Raw genomic sequence first — 20,542 nt, 5'->3', positions numbered from 1 at the left:
GGCCGACGTGGGAGGGCCAGCCCCTCTCGGGCAGGTCCTGGGAAGGAAGCAGTGGACGCCTGGGGGCGGGTCCTGAAGGGGAGATTCCTACAGCGCCAGTGTGGCTCCTCAGTCTTGTAGAAATCCTGTCCCTGCGTCCCGTGGATGACAAGCCAGGACCTGTGTGGAAGTGCGTAGAGGACCCCCAGGAGATGGTCCACCCCAAAGCAGCAGCTGACGACTTATTTTCACACAGAAAACGAAATACAATGCAGGCACCCAGTCAAGCAGGGTACGCGGACCCAGAGTGAGGTCCGAGGAAAGGACTAAGAAGGACTAATTGACAAGGGGTCTGGGGGGAATTGTGGCCCCAGAGGGACGTTTTCACCAGTGCTGGACTTGCTGTTGGTGTTTCTCATCGTTGTGGACTTGATTACTGTGCTAATCTTTATGAACAGAATCATGTACATGTGCTTTGACCTAAAAGTCCACATCGTATTTAGGTATCTTTTAACACTTTGCATTAAGAAATTATTTTTTGCAAAAAAAAAAAAACAAAAAACAAAACTGGAATGGCCTGGGTACCACAGGATCGCTCTGATCTCTAAATCCCAGCCCCATCAGAGGCCAGTCGGTCACTGCTGCCTGTGGACAGCAGCTCTTGCAGAGCTGGGGGTCCAGGAAACTCAAGCTCAGCTCCTCCCTCTGCCAACAAATACCCCTAGACTAGGCTGCTGTGGTCCCATCAAGGCAGGGGCCCAGGTGAGGGACAGCCTGCCTGCTTTTGCTCTGCCCTCATCTGCACGGGTACCAGCTAGGGGGAGGAGGTGGCTTTCCCTGCTCACCTGGGCGCGGTGTAGACGCTTCAGCTCCTCCTGCTTGGCCTGCCTCCGAGCTGCCTTCTGCACCCGCCGGGTCAGCTTGGCGTTCAGCTCCTCCTCTGTGTAAGTTCTTGGCTGGAGGGAGAGAGAAGGGCTTCCTCAGTTAGGTGCGTGCTGGTTGGCAGGGCGTGGGGACCAGAGGGCAGGCGAGGGCGAGGCGTGTGCAGACACCCAGGCCCTTGTCCCTGTGGGAGCCCCACATACCACAGGGCACCCGGAAACCTGCCTGGAGACACTCCCCAGGGTGCAAGGACAGGAGGCTGAGTGCACACTGACTGCCAGCAAGTTAGAAGGACAAAGACCAGCATCTTTATCGCTGGGCTCACTCATTCCCATGGAAGGAGGTCTGCTCTATTCAAGACTGCAGGGGTAAAAACGCTGGTCAGTTTCCCCAAGCCTCCTGCTCATAGGAGGCATACAGGGAAAGGAAAAAGAAAAACAAGGATCCTTCTGTTTGTGTGGTGTCGAAAGTCACTTTCTTCAGATGAGCACTGTTTACAAGGTTCTCTTCAGACGTGACATCGGAAGTAAACAGGGATGCTTCTATGTTAAGTCAGAGTGAACCCAAACTAACTAATGCAGGCAGAAGAAGGGGTGAGGTGATCCTGGACAGACTCTGGGGCCTGCACACTGAGAGGAGGGAGGACGTGGTCTGGCAGGGCTGTGCGCCGTCAGGAACCGAGGGGGCATCTGGCCAAACACAGTGCAACTGCGAATGACTGGGGTGACCGCTGGGAGGCAGATGCCTCCAGGAAGATAAAAAAAAGGAGCATTTACGGACTTTAAAGGAACTTGCAAATTCAACCCCGAGTGTATCCTGACAACCTGTGCTCGTGGAGGGCCGGCACGGACAGCTGACTCGGGGCTCCAGCGTCCCAGGTGTCTGCTCTGCAGCTCACAGAGCCCAGGACTCGTGAACTCCCAGTTCCTGCAGCATCCAGTCCCCAGGACAGCCCTGCTCCCCATGGCCTCTGGGTGGAAGCAACACACACACTCCAGCCTGCGGAGAGCAGGGTGTCACACCCTCTGTCCTGCGGGGCTGGATGACATGGTTGGTGAGGGTGGGGCTGGCGGGCCCCCCGGGGGGGAGTGGGACACTGCCTTTGGTACCCACCGTCTCCTGAACCAAGGCATGTGGAACATAAACCAACATTCAAGGGGATGTGACGGGAAACAAAACAGAACAGCAATGGGAACGATTAAAAATTAGGAACAGAACACAGAATGGGGCAAAATCAGTTAGAAGTTTAAAATAAACAACACTAGGACACACAATTACTTCTCACAGTGTCACCCAGGACAGCCGAGTGTGGGCTGGGGGTGAGACCCCAGCAGTGGCACCTCAGTGAACCCATCTGAACAAGGCCTGGGGGTCACTTTGCTGATGAGAGAAGCTCCTTCCTCACTTGCCCCAAATCTCCTCTGCTCGCTCCTCAGTCTCCCTTGCATGTAAAGTGACCCATTTCTCCCTCAGCAACCCGTCTTGCTTGTGCAAGTTCAGACTCCTTCCTCTAGCCGAACGTCGCAGGGCACCGGCTGGGGGTCAGGCGGCGGGAGACAGAGGCCAACGCGAATCAACTCTGCGTCTCTCTCCCGGTGGTGTCCCCGGGGGCGGCACCTCCTGCCTGGACACAGACGGCTCGGATAACCGACACCCACCGCGAACAATGCAGTGTGGCACCTCTTCTCACCCACTGAGCCTCGAGCAGAGCAGCCTCGTGGGAGGTTAAAGGGCAGGGTGGGGCTGCTTCTCCAGGCCGGAGGGGCACAGCTGCTGAGAAGAATCCTGTGCCTCCCAGCGGCCTCAGCTGGCCAAGGGCACATCCTGCCTCAAGCCAGAGTGAGAGAAGGGTTTCATTGTCATCAGAAGGCAGCTAAAAGAGGAGACAGGCAGTTTCTCCCAAGGCAAAAGAAAAACTCCACAGGAACTGACAACAGCAGCCCGAGACCAGCACTTAAGTATTAACAAAAGGGGCCAGTGATTCACTGACTCCAGGGGCAAAGGGATGACACCTCCACCTGCCTGGCGGGACGCTGCCTCTGGTAACAAAGCCTCTCTTCCTGGGACAGAAGTACTTTATCCTAACAGCTCACGGGGAACCAGGCACCGGTGACACCACGGAGACCCGTGAGATCACGGTCAGACATCCCAACCCGTGGTTATTTCTATTGTTTCTCTGCCCCAGCACCTGGCCCTCGCCCGCCCAGCGCCACACCATGACACCACGGCCCACGCGCAGCCCCACTCTCCTTCGTGGCCTCCAGCCGAGGGCTCTGCTGTGCAGGACACACGTGGGATCCAGGGGAAGGGCACCTCATCCTGGAGGCCCGGGAAGGCTGTGGTCAGAGTGATCCTGAGATGGGCCCTGACCACCAGAGCAGCACAGATGGACACATTTAACCAGCATGAGATGACGCCTGTGGGCTTGCCCTGCAGCAATGGACCTCGTACACACTCAGCCCTATCATGACCCCCAGGGTCCCCTAGGCAGGGCCGCCCCCAATGCCAGGACAAGATGGGAGACCCACATGTCCCCAGAAGTGATTCTCACATTGGTACCAGTATTACTGCTGGAAAGCATGGCAGGGAGTCCCTGGAGGGGAGCACCCTTCCCGCCCCGGCCTGTGCACTGGCTGGGCCCAAAGCTCGGGGCTCATGCAGCCAGGCCCCTGGGGAGGCCCCTGTCCAACCCAAACTGCATGCTGGCCTGGCTCTCAGATGGGTGGGGTGGACGAGAGGCCTGGGAACCCCCAGGACAGTGGGTGGGCAGAGCGCTGCGTGGCTGAGGGGGGCGAGCAAACAAAAAACAGGCCGGGAACAAAAGGCTTTGTCCAGTTCCCACGTTACTGGAGAGGAAACTGGGCCTGAAGGAGTCGCCCTCCCTGAACGGGCACTGCAGGGCTGTGATGCGTGGCTGCCCTGGAGGGCAGTGCACAGGGAAGGCTCCAGCACAAACCCTGGGAACCCTTAAGGGAGATGCTTGATGTTCCAGGGGAGTTAACTCAAGAAAGGGAGCTGGAGGAGCTGGGCTGTGACCTTGGCCTGGAGGGCAGGTGTGGGCCCCAGGGCTGGACCATGGAGACAGCCCCCTGCTGCATGTTGCCAGCCTTCCTGGACCGCAGCCCCCGCCCCATTGCTGTGTCTGAGACATGGGTGCCTGGTGAGAACTTCCTCTGACCCCTCCCCGCCAGCTCCACTGTGTCCGGAAAAAGCTATGGGAGCCCCTAGAGGTCACACGTTGGAACAGACGCCTGAGTGACTAGCGATGGGGGTGCCCCGCACACAGACGGCTCACTGTGCAGGACAGCTGAGGGGCCACGCTGTCCCCAGAGCCTGGGCCACGAGAGGGGCCAAGGCAGACCCACAGTGTCTGACTCGACACAGAAGCAGGGCGGGTCTCCTGGGCCCGTGCCTCAGGAGCAGAACCTCCTCTCAAGTCCACAAATGGATGTAGAGGACAGGCTGACAGGACCCCTCCTCAGAGACCAGCCCATCCCAGCCCCCTGGGCACTGGTAGGCTCTGCCCTGCAAGGGAGTTCCCGGGACAGATGAAGGAACGACAGAGCCCACAGTGAATCTCTGGACACGAACATCTGCCTGCTTTACAGGGAGAACACAGAGCTCTCGCCACGGGGAGAGCACCCTTCCTGCCCTGGCCTGGACACTGGCTGGGCCTGGGGCTCAGCTGCGCGTGGGTTGGGGTCAGACAAGGAAGGGGCTGAGCAGCACACAGAGTCGAGGCCTGCGGCCCACGCACCTCTCGCCTGGACTTCTGGGAGGCCCTCTCAAGGATGTCATCGCTGGAGAGGTCCGAGTCCTCTGAGCAGCTCCGCTGGTGCCGCGACTGCAGCTCTAGGGAAGCAGAGGCAGAACAAGGATAGTGACCACCAGCTGCCGGTGCCCCTAGGGGAGTGGGCGGAAGGGTGGTCTCTTCCCAGTCTGAGTCCGCCCCAGGCTGGGAGCCACGAGCTCGGACGCTAACGCTTCCGGGCAGCGCAGAACCCAACTGCACAGATGTGCCCCAGCCCAGGCTGCACACGGGGGCATGGGAAGTGGGTCTTTCAAGAGGAACTGCAGGGGCTCTGCCTGGGAGGGGCCCAGGAGCTGCCCTACCTGCTCTCACGACAGGAGACGCCCTGGGCTGGCTGGTGTCCACGGTGGCCCCGCTGGAAGGGGTGCTGGAGCAGGACCGGTCGTCCCCCTTCTTCTTCCTGTCCCGCCGGTACCCGGAGAAGACAGACTTCCACAGGGACCTGGGCTTGGCGGCTCCCTCCTCCAGGGGGCTGGGGCTGGGCCTCTCTGGGGGCTGGCCCTCACCCTTGGGCTTCTTCTCCTTCTTGTTTCTGCGGGGAGAGAAGAGTGACGACCGCTTCTTGCTCTTCCCGCTGGAGCCCTCAGACGAGGTGACCGAGCCGTCTGGGCCCCCTGAGTCCGAGGGAGGGCACGGGACCTCCTCGCTCACGGCCTCGTGCCTCAGGGTGGGCTCCGCAGGGCCCTGGGGGCCAGGCCCCCTGCCCTGAGAGGGGCCGGCGGCAGTTCCGAGGGACGCAGGGGCCCGGGGGTTCTTGGGGGTCGTGGCCACCGTGTCCTCCTTCATCCGGCTCAGCTGCCTGGCCATGGCATCCCTCAGGGCCTGGCTCCTCACAGACTTCTCCCGGGCCCGCATGCGCTGGGTGGCCAGCTCCTTGGCTTCTGCGGAGACCAGTGGCAGCCCCCGCTTCTGCGGCTGGGCCCCACTCTCCACTGGCGGCCCCCTACCATTCTCCTTGGCCTGGGGCAGCTGGGGTGGCTTCTCGGGTAGGGCCCAGCAGGAGGGGGGTGTGAAGAATGTCTCCTGCAGACTTGAGTCCTCTGTCCGGTCGTCATACGTGTCCTCCACATCGTCCGCAAAGGGGATCTCGTCCACGCTCTCCACGAATGACTTCCGCACCTCCTCACGGTGGGGCTGGGTGGGTTCCCGGTGGGGCCGAGTGAGGGTGACTGGTGGGGGTGGCAGGGCTTGGGGCTCCCCAACGAGGGCTGGCTTCCTGCTCCTATGAAGGGTCGCGGGCTCTTCGTCGGGGGGTGGGGGTGGCGGGCTGGAGGGGGGTGTGAGCATGGTGGAGTCCGAGGTGTTGAGGCTCTGGCTGCCTGGCGTCCTGGTGTGGGAGGAGCTGCCCTGCAGGCCCAGCCCGGAGCTGCTGGATGGATCTCTGTGCTCCTCCCGCGAACTCGTCAGCTCCCTCTCGGGTGGGGACCCAGGGGTGGGGATAGGTGGGGGCTTCAGGAGATGGAGCCCTTCACCCTGTGAGGACTTCTCAGCTGTGTAGACCTTTGGGGACACGGGCTGGAGGGTGGGTGTGGGGCCCCGACACACGGGCGTGAGCCCCAGGCTGCGGCGGATCTCAGCGCTCTTCATCCAGAACTCCGCCACCAGGTCGCTGCGCCTCAGGGCCTCATCCCCAGCAAGGGGGCTGCCCAGTGTGTCCTCGGTGTCCCCTTGCCTCTTTGCGGGGAGGGGGGCCAGTGGGGTGGATGTTCTGGCTGGCACGGGCTGGAAGCGTATAGGGGACACAGTGGGGGATGGCACAGTGGCCTCGGAGGAGGGCTGGGGCTGAGAGCAGATGGGGAGGGAGGCCAGCGGGGACCGGTGCTGTGGGCTGGCAGGCGAGGGTGGCGTCCTGGCTTCCGGCTGCAACTGGACAGGTGGTCTGGCTGTGGGCTCCCCATGGGGGGCTGGGGGCTCAGGCACGGGGCTGTCCGTGGGTAGCCCCACCCCAGTGGTAGCAGAAACAGCAGAGACCAGAAGGGCTTGGGCGCTCTGTGGGAAAGCAGGGTGACAGGAGCTGCTGAGAAGGCTGGGATCTGTCGGCCCTCAGAGACCCTAGCGTCATTCTCGCCAAGGGCCTGAGCTGCTGTCCTGGGGCTACGGTCAGGCGCCAAGAGGCCCCCCTTTCTGCTCTGTTTGCCAAGCTTCAGAACCCTCTGTCCAGCGAGCACACTCAGCCTTCAGGTTCGGTTCATCCCAAATGCACTCTGTGTCCTTTGGGCACTGAATGATAGCCCTAGACACTCACCAACCCCAAGAGCTCCAAGATCTCCGACGTATGAACACAGGGCCCACCATCGTGAGGGATTCGGAACAGCGTTCATTACAGTCTGTCTCACAAGTGTCCCTCTTGCCCCTTCCCAGCCTCATCTCAGATGAAATCACCTAAACCACTTTGCTCCTTGGGGCCCCAAAGACCAAGCCAGCAGGAGCTCTGTCCTCCCTGCTCTGTCCTCCACATGGTGTCTCCTAAAACGTGCCCACAGAACGCAGTGCATTTATGTGGCATCCTGCAATGTGTGGTTTAAAAACCACTGATCGTCTGGGTAAGGATTTTTAATTTAAAAATCATACATTCATTTTGACATAGCATTAAAGAGAAATGCATGTCTTACCAGACCAGTGATTCCATGAATGTTATTGCTTTAACTTAAAAATAAATTTATTTTTAACGTGGCATGATCTGTGGACACACAAAGAGGAACAGTGGTGTGGGATGGGTGCACAGCAGGCTCAGGGAGGTGCTGCCCAGACTGAGCTGGAAGCCCAAGGCCACTCCTGTTCTAACAGCTCCCTCAGCACCAGAAGCAAAAAAAAATGGGTTCCCACCCAGGGCCCCAAGGGGTTCCCTCAGCTCTGCCTCCTTAGGGAGCCCCGAACCCTTACCTGTGCCCCGGGGCTGTGGGCTGGGGATGGCAGGGCCGCTTGCTCCTCAGGGGGCCAGATGGGGCTGGAGACATGACAGGGACCTGAAAAAGCAGATGCAGGATTTGCAAGAGGAAACACCTCCGCCTGCTGGGGGTACAATCTGAGTCCAAAGATTTGGGGTAAAAGGGGCAGGGCTGTCAGCCAGGCAAGGGAGGAAGGCTTCCCCAGCACAGCACACGTACCTCTCTCTCCGCGCCCTGCTGTGGCGGGAGGTGTCTCCTCCCCGCCTTCCGACACCCTCAGCTCCAGCCCCGCTCCCGTCGCCACCTGGTGCTGCACCTGCAGCTCCGTGCCGGCCTCTGACAGGGACGGGGCGTCGTCAGACCAGTGCTGATCTGGCAGAGGGAAGCAAGCACAGACCTGGAGTGAGTCGTGCTCCTTCCCAGGCTCCCGGCGCCATGGAGACAGCCCTTCAGGCCATCAGCTGCAGCCTGAGGTCCAACCTGCATCGGCACCCCGGCCGGGTCCTGCACTCTGGTCTCCCAGCCTCTGAGACTCAGCTGACAGCGTGGCGTCCTCTGTAACATGGAGCCCCCAGGATGCCAGTGGCGCCTCCACCGCCAGTGCCAGGCTCCTCACCATGGGCCTGGACTGTTCTCACCCCTGCAGTCCCGTCCCTGCCCGCCCTCCTCACGGCCTATCTCCTGGCACTAGCTTTCCGAGGGCACCTGCTGGAGTAAAGGCCCTGTAGAAAGCCCCTAATCTGCTCGGTTTCTCCCCACGACCTGATGAATGCAGGCCACGTCCAACATGGGTGAAAGGACATGCATTCAAGTTAGTGGCAGAACAAGAAACAAACGAGAAGGCTTAATGGCCACCAGCTCCGGGTACCTTACTTTTGCTTTACTGTGCCTTCTCTCCCTTCCTGAGCTCAGAGCACTTGGCTCCGTCCCGGGGGGTGGGGGTAGGGAGGGGGGAAAGGCTCTGGGGTCTCATACCATCGTCCAGCTCAGCACCGGTGTCCCCCGTGTCCCCGTTCTCCACAGCCTCCCCTTCTCTCTCCGCCGGTTCTGAGTCCGCATCTTCCTCCAGCTCCTCCTCGTCAAAAGGAGCTGCAAGGCAGAAACGTTCAAGAGGAGGAAGAGAGGGAGAGGGACAGACGGACACCTGGCAGGTGGGGAAGCGGCAGTGGTTCCCCAGGGCTCCAGGTGAGGAGCCTGAGGAGAAGTGGGAGGTGCCAGGACCGGGAGCATTCTGAAAGCGGCAGGGCTGGCAGGGGGGCCCTCCCTCACAGCAGGGCAGAGCCCAGGCCGCCAGCTTTCCTCTTCCTCCAGCTGCTGGAAGAGCCTCCGCCTAAGAAGCACGGAGGGAAGTGCTGCTTCTCAAGCTCAGGCCCAAGCCCTGCGCTGACAGCCTTGTGTACACAAGTCCCCGAACCTGCACAGGAATACACCTGGAGGGGCCGTTTCTAACTCTGCCTTCCAGGGAGGGACCAAGGGTGGCTCGGTTGTGGCCCCATGCTCAGCCCGGCATCACAGTGCGCACCTCCCAGGTCAAAGGGCAGGTGCTGCAGCTTCCGTGGGCTAATTCAGACACCAAGGGAGAGGCACAAGGGTAGGTAAAGTCCGCGTTCTGGACTCCAGAGCAGCCCTTCAGCACCACAGTCAGGCAGGGGACTAGCCAGCTTCACTGCTCCTGAGAAGGAGGCAGCCCCGACACTCACACGCACACACACGCTCTCATCCCGCTCCCGAGCCCTGCGCACGCGGGACTCAGACTAACGGTTCGGAGTAGGAGAAGCATCAGGAAGCAGCGAGCAGGGCTCTGGGGGAGCCGTGAAGCACCTGTGCTGCAGCACCATCTCAGCCCAGGAGAAGGGGCTGGCCGTCCGCCAGCACACACGGCTGAGGGTCAAGCCCAGCAGGCCGGGCGGCACAGGGGCCCGCTGGGATGCAAGGCCAGGCCACAAGCCCAGCAGACCCGCTACGGTCATCTCCCAGCCCTGCGAAGCTGTGCCCTGGCATCCAGGGATGTGCGGGGACCGCAAGCAGCCTTGGGGTCAGAGCCCAAGGACAACCGGGGATGGGACGGCTGTGATGGCCACTGGAGGCAGGCACGTCTAGATGCTGGGAATGTCTTTCCTGACCCAGGGGCAGCTAGGTGAGTTCTGGAGTCGGTCAGCATCAGCGCAAGCTGTGGGAGTCCCACAGTCAGCACCTCCTTCTGAGACCCGGCGCCACCCGAGGAGCTGGCCACGCCCAGACGTCCCCTCTGACGGCGCTGCTGCCGGTGGAAGTACTGGGGGGGCTCTCGCTCATCTCCACGGACTCAAGCCTTTGTGAGACAGCCCTGCTGCTGGTCACTCAAGGAGGCTGGCCCGTCAAACACCCAGGAACGGGACTCCTGGGGCACAGACAGATGTCTCAGTGCCCCTCCACCCCGAGCTCTGCTGGACAGCGAGCTCACTGCTGCACAAGGCCTCTACAGTGGGAGGAGGATCCGGTTCAAACAGAACCTGGGCCCCTCCCGCAGAAGGCATCCACTGTGCCTGCACGCATGCTCTGATCAATCCATGATGGTAAATTTACACTTTTGTTGGCAAGTGCGCTGGAAGCAAGCATGACATGGGACCCCTGCCTGGCGTGGTTCAAGGCGCTACACTGGAGTGGCCTGATCCCAGTCCTGGCCCCGCGGCCCCCTTGCGGCTCTCCTACTCAGAGAAACGTCTTCCGCAGACTCAGAGAGTTAGGGGTCTGTGGTCCCCAGGGGTACCTTAAAAGGAACGACTGTCACACATGTCAGAAAACGAACAGTGAGAAGCATTAGTGCAGCAGCAGCAGACACAGCCTGAGGGGTGGAACCAGGGTTAATCAGGTCCAGGCCGAGATGCAGCGCAGGCTGGGAGCGGCCGCACACTGCGGAAGCCAGGAGTTGCCGACACACTTAGCTCTTGGTCTGTTTCAGCTGCCAGGTGAGAGGCCCTGCCACCTCAGCCTTGCCCAGCCGTCTTGGGGACACAAACTAACCAGGAGAGAGTGACCAGCAGTTTCTGTTCACAGAGCCAAGGGCCTCAGGTCAGGCTCTCCTTTGGCTGTGTGTGAGGGCACCTCTCGTCGTGTGACCCTGAGGGCAAAGGACCGGCCGGGAGGCCTGGGGGTGCAGACCCACGAGCTCCAATCCTGGTCACCCTAGAAGTAACCAGGGTGATGCTGCCCTCGTGCACGTGGTGCCTGACACTGCGGGGTGTTTCTGGTCGTCCTCATGACCGGTCGATGTTCAGAGGGTGGAGTTACACATCCTACTGGATGCCAGCGGCCCCCTTGCTAAGAAATGCCTCCCAGAAAGGTTTACCAAGGACACTGGAGGGTTCTGAGCGCCCTCCTGGCCTGAGTGCTGAGAGATGCCTGTACCTAGGTCTGGAGCCCCGCCTGGCCCCCACTTCTAGCTGAACACTGTCCACCAATCCAATCCTCCGCTCTCCCTCGCACCAGCAAGTTCTGCACCAGTTTCCCGAGCACTCCCCCTGACACTCTGGCGGGTCTGCAGGGCAGTAAGTGGCACCTCCATGTCGTGCCCAGCTGCCACCCAGCTTCATTTCTGCGGACTTTAAATCTCAGGGCTAGGACTTAAAATGGTCCTTCAGTGTTGGTCTCTACTCCATCTCTGCTAGTAAAACAAAGTTTTCTCCACCCTGTCCACACACTTCTCTCCTCTGGATCTCCCCTGGAGGGCGTGGGATGTGTGTCTGGTCCATGCAGGGAGGGGCTGCCTGAGTGAGGCGTGCGCGTGCCCCCACCCTCCGCCCTCGGCATGCACTAGCGGCAGGAACAGAACTCCAGTGTTAAGGTATCAGCAGAGCTGCTGAGAGAGTGGTTACGGTGAGTGGGCAGAGAGCAACATCACCAGACTACCTCCGGAGACCGCCTCCAGCCAGGCCTGCACCGCTGCACGGCGTACGCAGGGAAGGTCGGGCACTGAATTTAAAACAGACGACAAATAAAAAGTTACACAGGAATAGGCGTCCTTAGTGAGGAGAGGTGAGGTGAGGTCGTCCTGAAGTCCACAGCAGAAGAGAGACGGACGACGCCACAGCCCGAGGCCCGGCCAGCACCGCCACATCCCGTGTGTGCTGGGCATCAGGACAGGGACAGGAGACAAGAGCACAGGGAGGGTCAGCATCAGCTCGAGGCCGCAGAGTGTCCCCAGCTCCAGGCCATTGCTGACGCCCCTGGTCAGCATGGTCTCCTGGCTCCTGCAGGGCTGTTGGGGTCTATGTGGTTGCAAAATGCTGCCCGGAGGTGAAGGTGGCAAGGTCCATGAAGGCAGGGACCACCCCGGGCCCTGCAGGGAGTGTCCCCAACACGCACTGAACGCAAACACGAAGGTAAGTGAGCAGAAGACAAGGTGGAGACAGCACGCTGGGCAGCTGAGGTCAGGGGCACAGAGAGCGACGTGACAGCCACGTATCCCCCAGCTGTGCCATCTCTCATTACTTGTTACTCCCTTAAAGAAGCCAGAACAAGGTTCACCTTTGTCCTGCCATGGAATACAGCTCATCTGACCTAAAACCTAGAGCTGGAAGTTACGCTAGCTACTTCAGAGGCCTCCGTGACACACGTTTCTTCTTAAAACTGCCTTTCAGTGCAAATGTGGTCCCTCAATGCCATCCTGTCAGTGCACTCACACCCAGACACACTCCGTGAGGAAAAGACCAAGTGGAGAAAGAGGAACCTTGCCTAGTGACACAGGGGAAGAAAGCAAACTCTCGGTTTTCCCAAGGTCAAGTTCACTTCGCTGTTTCGCATCAGTGGAGACGAGCCACAGCTCTTAGCTCACAGAGAGCTGTGTCCTCAGGTGAAAGCCGAGTGCTCTGCTGGCTCTTACTTCTGGTCAACCTGGTGGCTCTGCCCCAACAGGAGAGCCCTCTGCAGCCCGGGGTGGAGAGGGGCAGGGACAGGGGGGCCACAGGGATGGGCTCTGCAGGGACGGGGGTTCTGCAGGGATGGGGGTCTGCAGGGAGGGGGTCTGGAGAGACGGGGGGAGCCACAGGGATGGGGTCTGCAGGGACGGGGGAGCCACAGGGATGGGGAAGTGTGCAGGGATGGGGCACCTGCAGGGATGGGGGTCTGCAGGGAGGGGGTCTGCAGGGACGGGGGAGCCACAGGGATGGGGAGAGCCACAGGGAGGGGGTCTGCAGGGACGCGGGAGCCGCAGGGACGGGGGGGTCGCAGGGACGAGGGCCCTGGGTCCTGAGGCAGTTACCTCCAGAAGGAGAGGACTCAGAGGCTGGGACCACTTGCTCCTTGTTCTCGCGAATATGTGTCCAGTGCACATCAGCCTGGATCTCCAAGGGATCGGCTGGACTTGTGTTCTGCTGTAGCCGCTGGCTGCCGGCTAGTGTGCCAGGTTCAAGGGGTGAAGGAGACGAGGAAGGGGGAGATGATGGGGAGGAAGGAAGCAGAAAATAAACAGTGAAGGGAGGAGAGAACAGAACCCACAGCAGAGGAAACAAAGAATCACCGCATTTGCCAGAATCAGTTTGAATCAGAAAGAAACAAAAACTGAGAGTAAGTGCATGCTCACACGCGCACACACACGCGCTCACAAGTGCACACTTGTGCCTCCTACTCGGGCGCCTTGACCCAGTTGCTTCAAGCCTCACGTAACTGGACTTGGATGAAGAGGGCCCCCGCCCCACGCCAGGTGGAATGTGCTTTCCTTTCTGAAGCTCTTTTCACCTTAACTGTGTGGAGGGACCCCTTTTTCAGGAGAGAAGAGCTGGCTACAGTGAAGGCCAGAAAAGAGCCGAGGCTGTGAGCATGTGGCTCTGGGCCACCTGCCATGTGACTACAGAGGTGGGGCGGATGCTGTCACCCTGCCATGAACCAGCCAACTCACACACGACAGCAAGTCCCTCTGTGGGCACCCGAGTTCTCATCTTTGGCAGCTACAGAGAGAAAAGCCCCTTCTGTACCAGGCTTCATGCAGCACGCTGTGTGAGGGGGCGAAGGCAGGGGGCGGGGGAGCAGAGCTCTGTCCCATAGGTCCCCAAAGTTCCAGGGAAGTTTTCCTCAAAACTCCCCTGAGTCCCCTCTGGACACAAGACCTGGGTTCTTAGCCAGATGAGAAGTCGCTCGTGGCCCCTTCAGACTGTTCCTGCCCACGGAATCTGCATGCAGCCCTGCCCCGTGGCCCCCCACCATCAGTGCTGGGCCACGCCGTTCAGGTGGGCTAAAATAAGCACAGCCAGCAACTTACGGGAGAGCACATGACGGGAGGAAAGATGCTTTCCAGCAGCAAGAGCTGCGTCCCCTAACCCCAAGGCCCTGGGTTCCTGGACAGCCTGCTCTCGACAGTCCAGCTGGACTGGCTTCAGCCTCATCACTAGAACAACCACCTCCTCACTTCCAGGCAACAGGGAATGTGACACGGACAGAAATACCAACAAGACCACCGAACGTGGACGGGGACGCTGCTCTGTCGGACGCGGGGCTGCAGTCCCGAGTGTGCTCTTGTGGGAGCTGCTGGGACCTCTGGGACTGTATCTAAGGTCGGGGGCCCTGACAGTGCTGGAAGACAGCACAGTCACAGAGAGCCTGAGTGTCTTTGGACAAAGAAGGTAACTAAAAGAGGAAACGCAGGCTCTTTCTTCATCTTCCAAGCAACCAAGGAAGAGAGTGAGCCTTCTCCCTGGGGATGTCTGCTGCGGCCTGCTCTGCACGTGGCCTTGGGTTCGGGGCTCACCAGCCAGCATCTCCTCCTTTCCCGGAGACACATCAAGAGGCACAGGGAGGGGCTCTGGGCGGTTGTGCTGGCTCTGCCACTGTGAGCGCTGACTGATGGGAGGTTTTCTGCTCACGACAGAGGAGAAGCTGGGTCTTAACTGGATGTGGGACTCGCAGAGGGGCTGCTCAAGCTGGAGCTGGGGGATGGGGCAGTACTGCTCTTTGAAACCCTGTCTTTCGCATGGGACCTGCTCTTGGGGGCAGACGGGGTGCCGGCGAGGGAGCCGGGGGGCCGGAGGTCAGGGGTGCCTTCACGTGCACCCGTGTCGTCGTCCCCTGACAGACGCCGGGGCTGCCGGCCCCGCAGGAGTTCTCTGCCCGAGGGCCAGTGAGTCCCTTCTACAGCGGGGGCCTGACCCCACAGACAAGGCGCACACGCATCGGGGCAAAAAGGGGAGAACAGAGAGCAGAGTCGCCTCCGGGCACCAGAAGTCACTGCCCAGACACGCTCCTCGGCGGGACCAAGCTCTCCCTGTCAGCTCAGGGCCACACACAGCCGACACGGCCAGAATCGAACACCTTGAGTGGGAGATGAGAGGGGGTTCAGAGCCAGCCCGACCAACTTAACAGGACCCAAGTCTGAGCATGTCGCCGCCCGGCAGGCCCCTCGCTCACACGCCTCCTTAACGCTCCACAGCCTCCTATATCCAGCACTAAGGGCCAGAGAACCCCACAGAAGGCTAAGTTCCAGGAGGGAACGATTAACCTGACCTGGGGGGCCCTCGTCCGCCTCGGCCTCCAGCTCTGCTCAGACGGGCCCTGTCCCGGGGGCCCCAGGGGCTGTGGCAGGAGGGGAGATGAGTCTCTGACCTTCACTGGACTCCTCCTCCTCCTCGTCTTCCTCCTCCTCGTCTTCCTCGTCCTCGTCCTCGTCCTCCTCCTCGTCCCCGGGCTCGAAGCTCCCGGAAGCCTCCAGCTCCTCCTCACTCTTCCCCTTCAGCAGAGCGTGGATCCTCACCGCCTCCTTCCAGGGGACGCCACCCAGGTCCGAGGTGGGCAGCGGGGCCTCCTCCTCCTCTTCCTCCTCCTCCTCCATCTCAGACTCAGAGCTGCTGCAGGAACAACCATGGGACCAAAGTGAGACTGACAGGCCCCGAGGAGGGGATGACAGCTAAAGGCCAAGGTCAGAGGCAGACGGTCTCTGTATGGCACCTGCGGGTGGGGAGGAAGACAGGTCCCCGAGGGCCCGCGTGCCCCCTGCCCAGGGGAGGCATGCGGGGAGGAGAGAGTGAACAGCAGTCCCGCTGAGCTCAGGCTCTGGGCCCTCAGGACCCTGGAGACCCAGAGTGAACAGCCCTTCCTTTCATTCCACCCACTGTCTGGCGGGAGGCCCTCGAGTGGGAAGGAAGGGCTGCCAGCAGGAGTGGGGCTGGCAGGGCGTGTGCGTGGGGCGCCGCTCTTGGGAGCGCTGCAGGGCTGTGCAAGCTCACCGCCTGGTGGAGAGGCAGCGGCTGCATGAGGACGCGGCCCGGCTCCAGGGCCAGGAGTGCCGGCCTTGCTCAGAGAGCCTGGCCTTGCCCCGCCAGGGGGATGAGGCCCTCAGCCCTGGGGTGCCCTGACTGAAGGAACAGTCTGTCTCCCTGTGCGGCCAGGTGGAGAGTCTAATAAGGAGGTGTGGGGTGACGGTTTCGGGTCCTGCCGCATCAGCCACTTGGGACCACTTGCCTGGCACATGTGGGCGCAGCAAGAATGGACGAGGGACTAGGCCAGGAGGGCCGGGCACACTGCCACCTGGGTTCTGGGAGTGCGAGACGGCCCCTCTGAAGCCCCCGGCAATCGTCCACAGCAGAGCCAACCCATCAGTTAGAATATGGCGCAGAAACTCCTCACTGCGCCTGCCCGGAGCTGCCTGGGCGCTGACTCATCACCAAGCCCCCGACAAGCCGGCAGGAGGATCCAAAGCCCCACGACCCAGCTTCTAAAAGGAGAAGGCTTGCTCCAGGCTTAAAAGAGCTCCGCAGAGGGGCAGACCCAAGGGAGCAGACGCAGCACAAGGCCCTGCCCACAGACTAGCTCCGCCAACCCCACAGGGGCCCCAGGGCACGGCCACCCTGGGCAACAGTCTGTGGGGGAGGCTGGGATCCCCACCACACCACCACCCTCAGCAGGAAGCCCTCAGCCAGGCTCCCAGCTGCGGGGTGGGCGGGGCTTCAGGCAGGCCCATGAGGAGGGCGGCTGGCGGCTGCAGGGACCAGCCCGAAGCCCCGGGTCCCCCCTTCCATTCCCACGCACTTGTCTCTGTGCAGCCTTCTGTCCTGCGGGGCATCCCGGGCCCACCCACCCTGACACCCCTGTAAACACCAGGTGGACGGTGGAGGAGATGTGCCTGGTCCTGCTTGGCAATGGCTCTGCCCCTGCTGGAGAAGGGTGAGCAGAGAGGCGAACAGCTAGGAATTTCTTATTTCAGACCTGCCTCAAAGGAGGGGCTGCTCCGTCTTCGACTTTCAGGGAGCCCTCTGCCACCTTGGCTGCACTATCTGTTTGCTCCAGCCCTTCTGACTAAAGGATGAGCCAGGAACGTGTAAACACTGAAGGACTTCGGCAGACGGGCAAAGCCTGCCAGAAAGGCAGTCAGAAGAACACAACAACAATCACAGAGCCAGTCTTTCCCGGCCTGGGGACACCAGATCCTCCTGCAGAGAAGACCAAAGTGCCATTTTCACAGTAATTTGGAAGATGCTCCCTCCCCACTCCAAGGAAGGGTCACGGAGCTTGGCCCCTGCCAAGGCTCCCTGCTTGTGCGACCTAAACCATGAAGCCGATGCTAAAAATCACTTAGGGTGTCCTCTAAAAACAGATGTTCCTGGTCTCCACCCCAACCCACTGAATGAGACCCTCGGGTACGGGGAGAGCGGCGGCAGCAGGAATTTTCCACCGAGTGTCGTGGGATGTGTTCACCATCAAGGAAACTGGGAAATTTAGAGCAGGGGTTCTCAGGGCGTGGCCTCCAGACTGCAGCACCACCAGGAACCTCTCCCCAAACTGACAGAGTCCAAAACAGCTCAGCCATCTGCACTCTAACAAACCCTTGGGTGACTTGGATGCAGGCCAAGCCTGGTCACTGCTGCCCCAGGGCAAGTTGAGCAGAGCCTAGTTCTGGCATTTACACCACCTGTGTAAGGAACCAAACCCAGAGTGCCAGTCCTGCCCCAGGTGGCAGTAATTACGGTGACCGCTGGGGTGATTCAGCACCTGACACCGTGTCCACTGCTTGCAGCAAACCTAGGAGGTGCAGGGCCCTTTGCTGGTGAGGAAGTGGAGGCAAGAGAGGTTAAGAAACTTGCCCACAACTCGCAGGTGGCAGAGAGGAGCGGGAGTCTGGGCTGTGCAGTCTCGGGGAAGCCACCTCACCTCTCCGGGCCTCAGTGGAGGTCCTCGCCCCCAACACAGTGTAACCCCACCCCAGGGCAGATTCTTTCTGTTCCTTTTCAATGAAGAGCAGTGTCAAGGCCTCAGCAGGTGCTCAGTCAGCACTGAGTCTCTGAATTAGGTCAAGGGGGTCCCTACGGGCTTATGAGATGAAGAGATAAGGATCCTAACGCTTGAGCAGGTGGATCAGCAGGGGGAACCGACCAGGGAACCTGAGTTTGAATCTTTGTCAATCCTCGATCCCCGCTGTGCTCACCCCCAGTCTCCTCACCAGAAGGTGACAACATGTACCTTTGGCTGTGCCGCCTCACAGGGTCCCAGAGGATGGACAAGGGAGAGGTGGACACGGAGTCCTCTACAAATGGCCAGGCATCGCACTGAAGCAGCAACAGCAGCGCCATCTACAAGCACGTATGCATGCCCAGCGCAGTCCCAGTGCTGCCTCCACTTGCAACCTCACACGACTCCAGAGAAGGTCGGGTACTGCCCCATTTCACAGGAGGAAACGGAGGCACACAAGTCACAGCCTGCCTGGTGTCACAGCCAATACTCCATCCCAGTCAGTCAGCTGCCACATCCTGACCAGGGCTGTGCTGCTCCTCCAGCGGCAGGTACACCGACCACAGGCCGACCTGCTGGCCCTGTCCCCTCATCCCCTGGTTCCCGAGTCCGGCGGGTGGTGCACCAACCACAAGCGAACCTACTGGCCCCATTCCCCTGTCCCTGTGTCTAGCAGGCAGTGCCCCGATCACAGGCCAACCTGCTGGACCCATCACCCCATCCCCGGGTCCGGCAGGCAGTGCCCCGACCCCAGGCTGACCTGCTGGCCACATCCTCCTCTGTCCCTGTGTCCAGCACGCTGCTCAGGTTGTGCTCGGCCTGCGTCTCCTCGGGCACCTCCTGCAGCCCCTCTGCCTGCCTCACCGACAGGCGGTAGTTCTCCAACTCAATCCTCTCCGGGGTGCCCCGCAGTCTCTTGGCAACGCTGGGCTCCTCCAGGCCATTCACACTCGAACCTGCAAGACAAGCAAGAAGCAAAGTTCTACAACCAGTGATGGGAACGACAGAGGAATTTCTCAGGGAGAGGAGGGACAGCCATCCCCCGAGGCCCAGGAGGCAGACATGGGCAACGGCCAACAAGGTCGGGGTCTGGTGGAGCCCGGAGGATGCTGGTATGAGAGCAGAGGCAAAACACCCCATGCCTGCTCTACTGGAAGAGACAGCCGGGGGAGTGGTGGACATTGGCTGTGCTGGAACTCTAGGGAGAGCCTCCTGGAGAAGGGAGTCCTCCCCCTCGGGCCCTTCCTCCCTGACAACAGTCCAGGACCCAACCAGGGCTCCAGCACTGCATCTGGCTGGCCCACTGAGGTGCCCAGGCGAATGGCTCCACAGAGGTTTCCACATCACGGACTGGGCCGTCTCCTTGTGTTAGATTCACAGCACATGCTCTCTGTCCCTTGGGAACACCATGTTGGCAATGCTGGGCTGTCCCACCACACCTGTGCAGGAGCAGAGGGGTCCAGACCACCTCTTTCCTGGTCACAGGAGCCAGACCACCTGGTTGAGCTGGTGCCCACTCACTGCTCTGCCCCCTTTGTAGACAGTAAGTCATCTGTGGGGTGACGCGTGGAGACCACGGGCTCCCTGCTCCCAGCACCCTGCACCCAGGGTGTGGTTCCGCTGATGGTCTGTAGCCAAGTCTGTTCTCATACTGGATGACCTCCAGATTCCATCACGCTTCATAAAAAACTCTCCCCACTTCTCTTTATTTCTCTGAGGACTGCTAGGGAGGGTGGACTTGGAGACCTCAGATGCCCTGTCCTTCCACCCTCCCCATCACCATCGTTACTTTTGCTGACGCACCCTGTGGTCCCATGTTCGGGCAGAAGAGGCCCCGGTGCACGCCTTCCTGGGCTCATGTCACAGGACATCGCGGGTGGGTGCAGAGTCAGACACCGAAGCCCACTGGCGGCAGCCGAGAAACTGTAGGAAGTTACAGAGCCACCGCAACACTGTTTGCTCATCTGTCGTGGGGCTATCCCTGTGTCCCAGGGTTAACACGCACATGGAATGAATCACAGGTGTGAGCCACCTCAGTGCCCCGTACACGTTGCCCTCCTCTTCTGCTCCAGCCCAGCACACACTGGGCTCAGCAACACAAGTTAGGTGGCCCACCTGAGTCCTAGTAACATCTCCCCACCCACCCGCACAGGTTTGTTGTTTCCACTTGCTCTGGATGGCAAACTGCAGTCCCTGGAGGGAGACGGCGGGAAGAGCGCTCTGGGTAGAGGGAGCAGCAGGGCTCAGACACCGCCCTGCACAGCGGCCATCTGCTGTCAGAGGTCTGCGAGGGGGAGGGACTTGCAGGTGGAGAGGAGGCAGACACTGCGGTGGGAGCAGGTGACCGGGCTTTGGGGATATTCTCAGCTGTAAGGGGCGAAGTCATGGCAACCCAAGGTCGGGTGACAGGTGGTCTGTCGGGCGAAGCCCAGGAGCCCCGTGATAAACGACGAAAGGAACAGGTGGGAGCACCAATTTTGTAACTTCTGTGATGAGAGGCTGTGCAGAAAATGTTCTGGAAGGTTGGCAATTTTGTGTACAATGTTCTCAACTTCTTCATAATATCGTTAGTGAGAACTCTATCTGAACCCAGGCAGTCACAGAATAAAGTTTCAGTGTACCTGCTGGAATGATCAGGGTCTCCCACCAAACAGCATCCTTCAAATTTACGAGAGAACCTCTAATGAAAAGCAAGACCCGGGGCACATTCACTCACAGATCTGGGTCAATGGACAACCACGGGCCTGAGAACGAACCCTTGTGCCGTGCGTACACACCCTCCCGTCCTCTT

At 60.5% G+C, this 20,542-nt stretch overlaps 1 protein-coding gene across 12 annotated transcripts in view; it reads right to left on the bottom strand.

Annotated features, from left to right (window-relative positions):
- MICAL3 (microtubule associated monooxygenase, calponin and LIM domain containing 3) overlaps positions 1–20,542 on the bottom strand; it is a 157,942-nt gene that overhangs the window by 16,432 nt on the left and 120,968 nt on the right. For 5 of the 12 annotated variants that reach the window (XM_064478811.1, XM_064478813.1, XM_064478810.1 and 2 more), the window contains 10 exons: positions 18,512–18,707; positions 15,133–15,374; positions 12,800–12,931; positions 11,449–11,511; positions 8,536–8,649; positions 7,780–7,932; positions 7,556–7,638; positions 4,975–6,661; positions 4,619–4,713; positions 825–935 (listed from right to left, as the gene is read on the bottom strand). In XM_064478811.1, the coding sequence (XP_064334881.1) occupies positions 825–935; positions 4,619–4,713; positions 4,975–6,661; positions 7,556–7,638; positions 7,780–7,932; positions 8,536–8,649; positions 11,449–11,511; positions 12,800–12,931; positions 15,133–15,374; positions 18,512–18,707 (2,876 nt within the window). Of the gene's footprint in view, positions 1–824; positions 936–4,618; positions 4,714–4,974; positions 6,662–7,555; positions 7,639–7,779; positions 7,933–8,535; positions 8,650–11,448; positions 11,512–12,799; positions 14,842–15,132; positions 15,375–18,511; positions 18,708–20,542 lie in introns of those variants that run through there. The other 7 variants (XM_064478814.1, XM_064478819.1, XM_064478821.1 and 4 more) reach the window with 5 other exon arrangements.

The sequence above is a fragment of the Camelus dromedarius genome, chromosome 25 (genome assembly GCF_036321535.1).
Source record: "Camelus dromedarius isolate mCamDro1 chromosome 25, mCamDro1.pat, whole genome shotgun sequence".
In the NCBI taxonomy this organism is placed as follows: Eukaryota; Metazoa; Chordata; class Mammalia; order Artiodactyla; family Camelidae; genus Camelus; species Camelus dromedarius.
The sequence above is the reverse complement of the archived record's forward strand: the minus strand, read 5'-3'. Positions and strand labels throughout refer to the sequence as shown.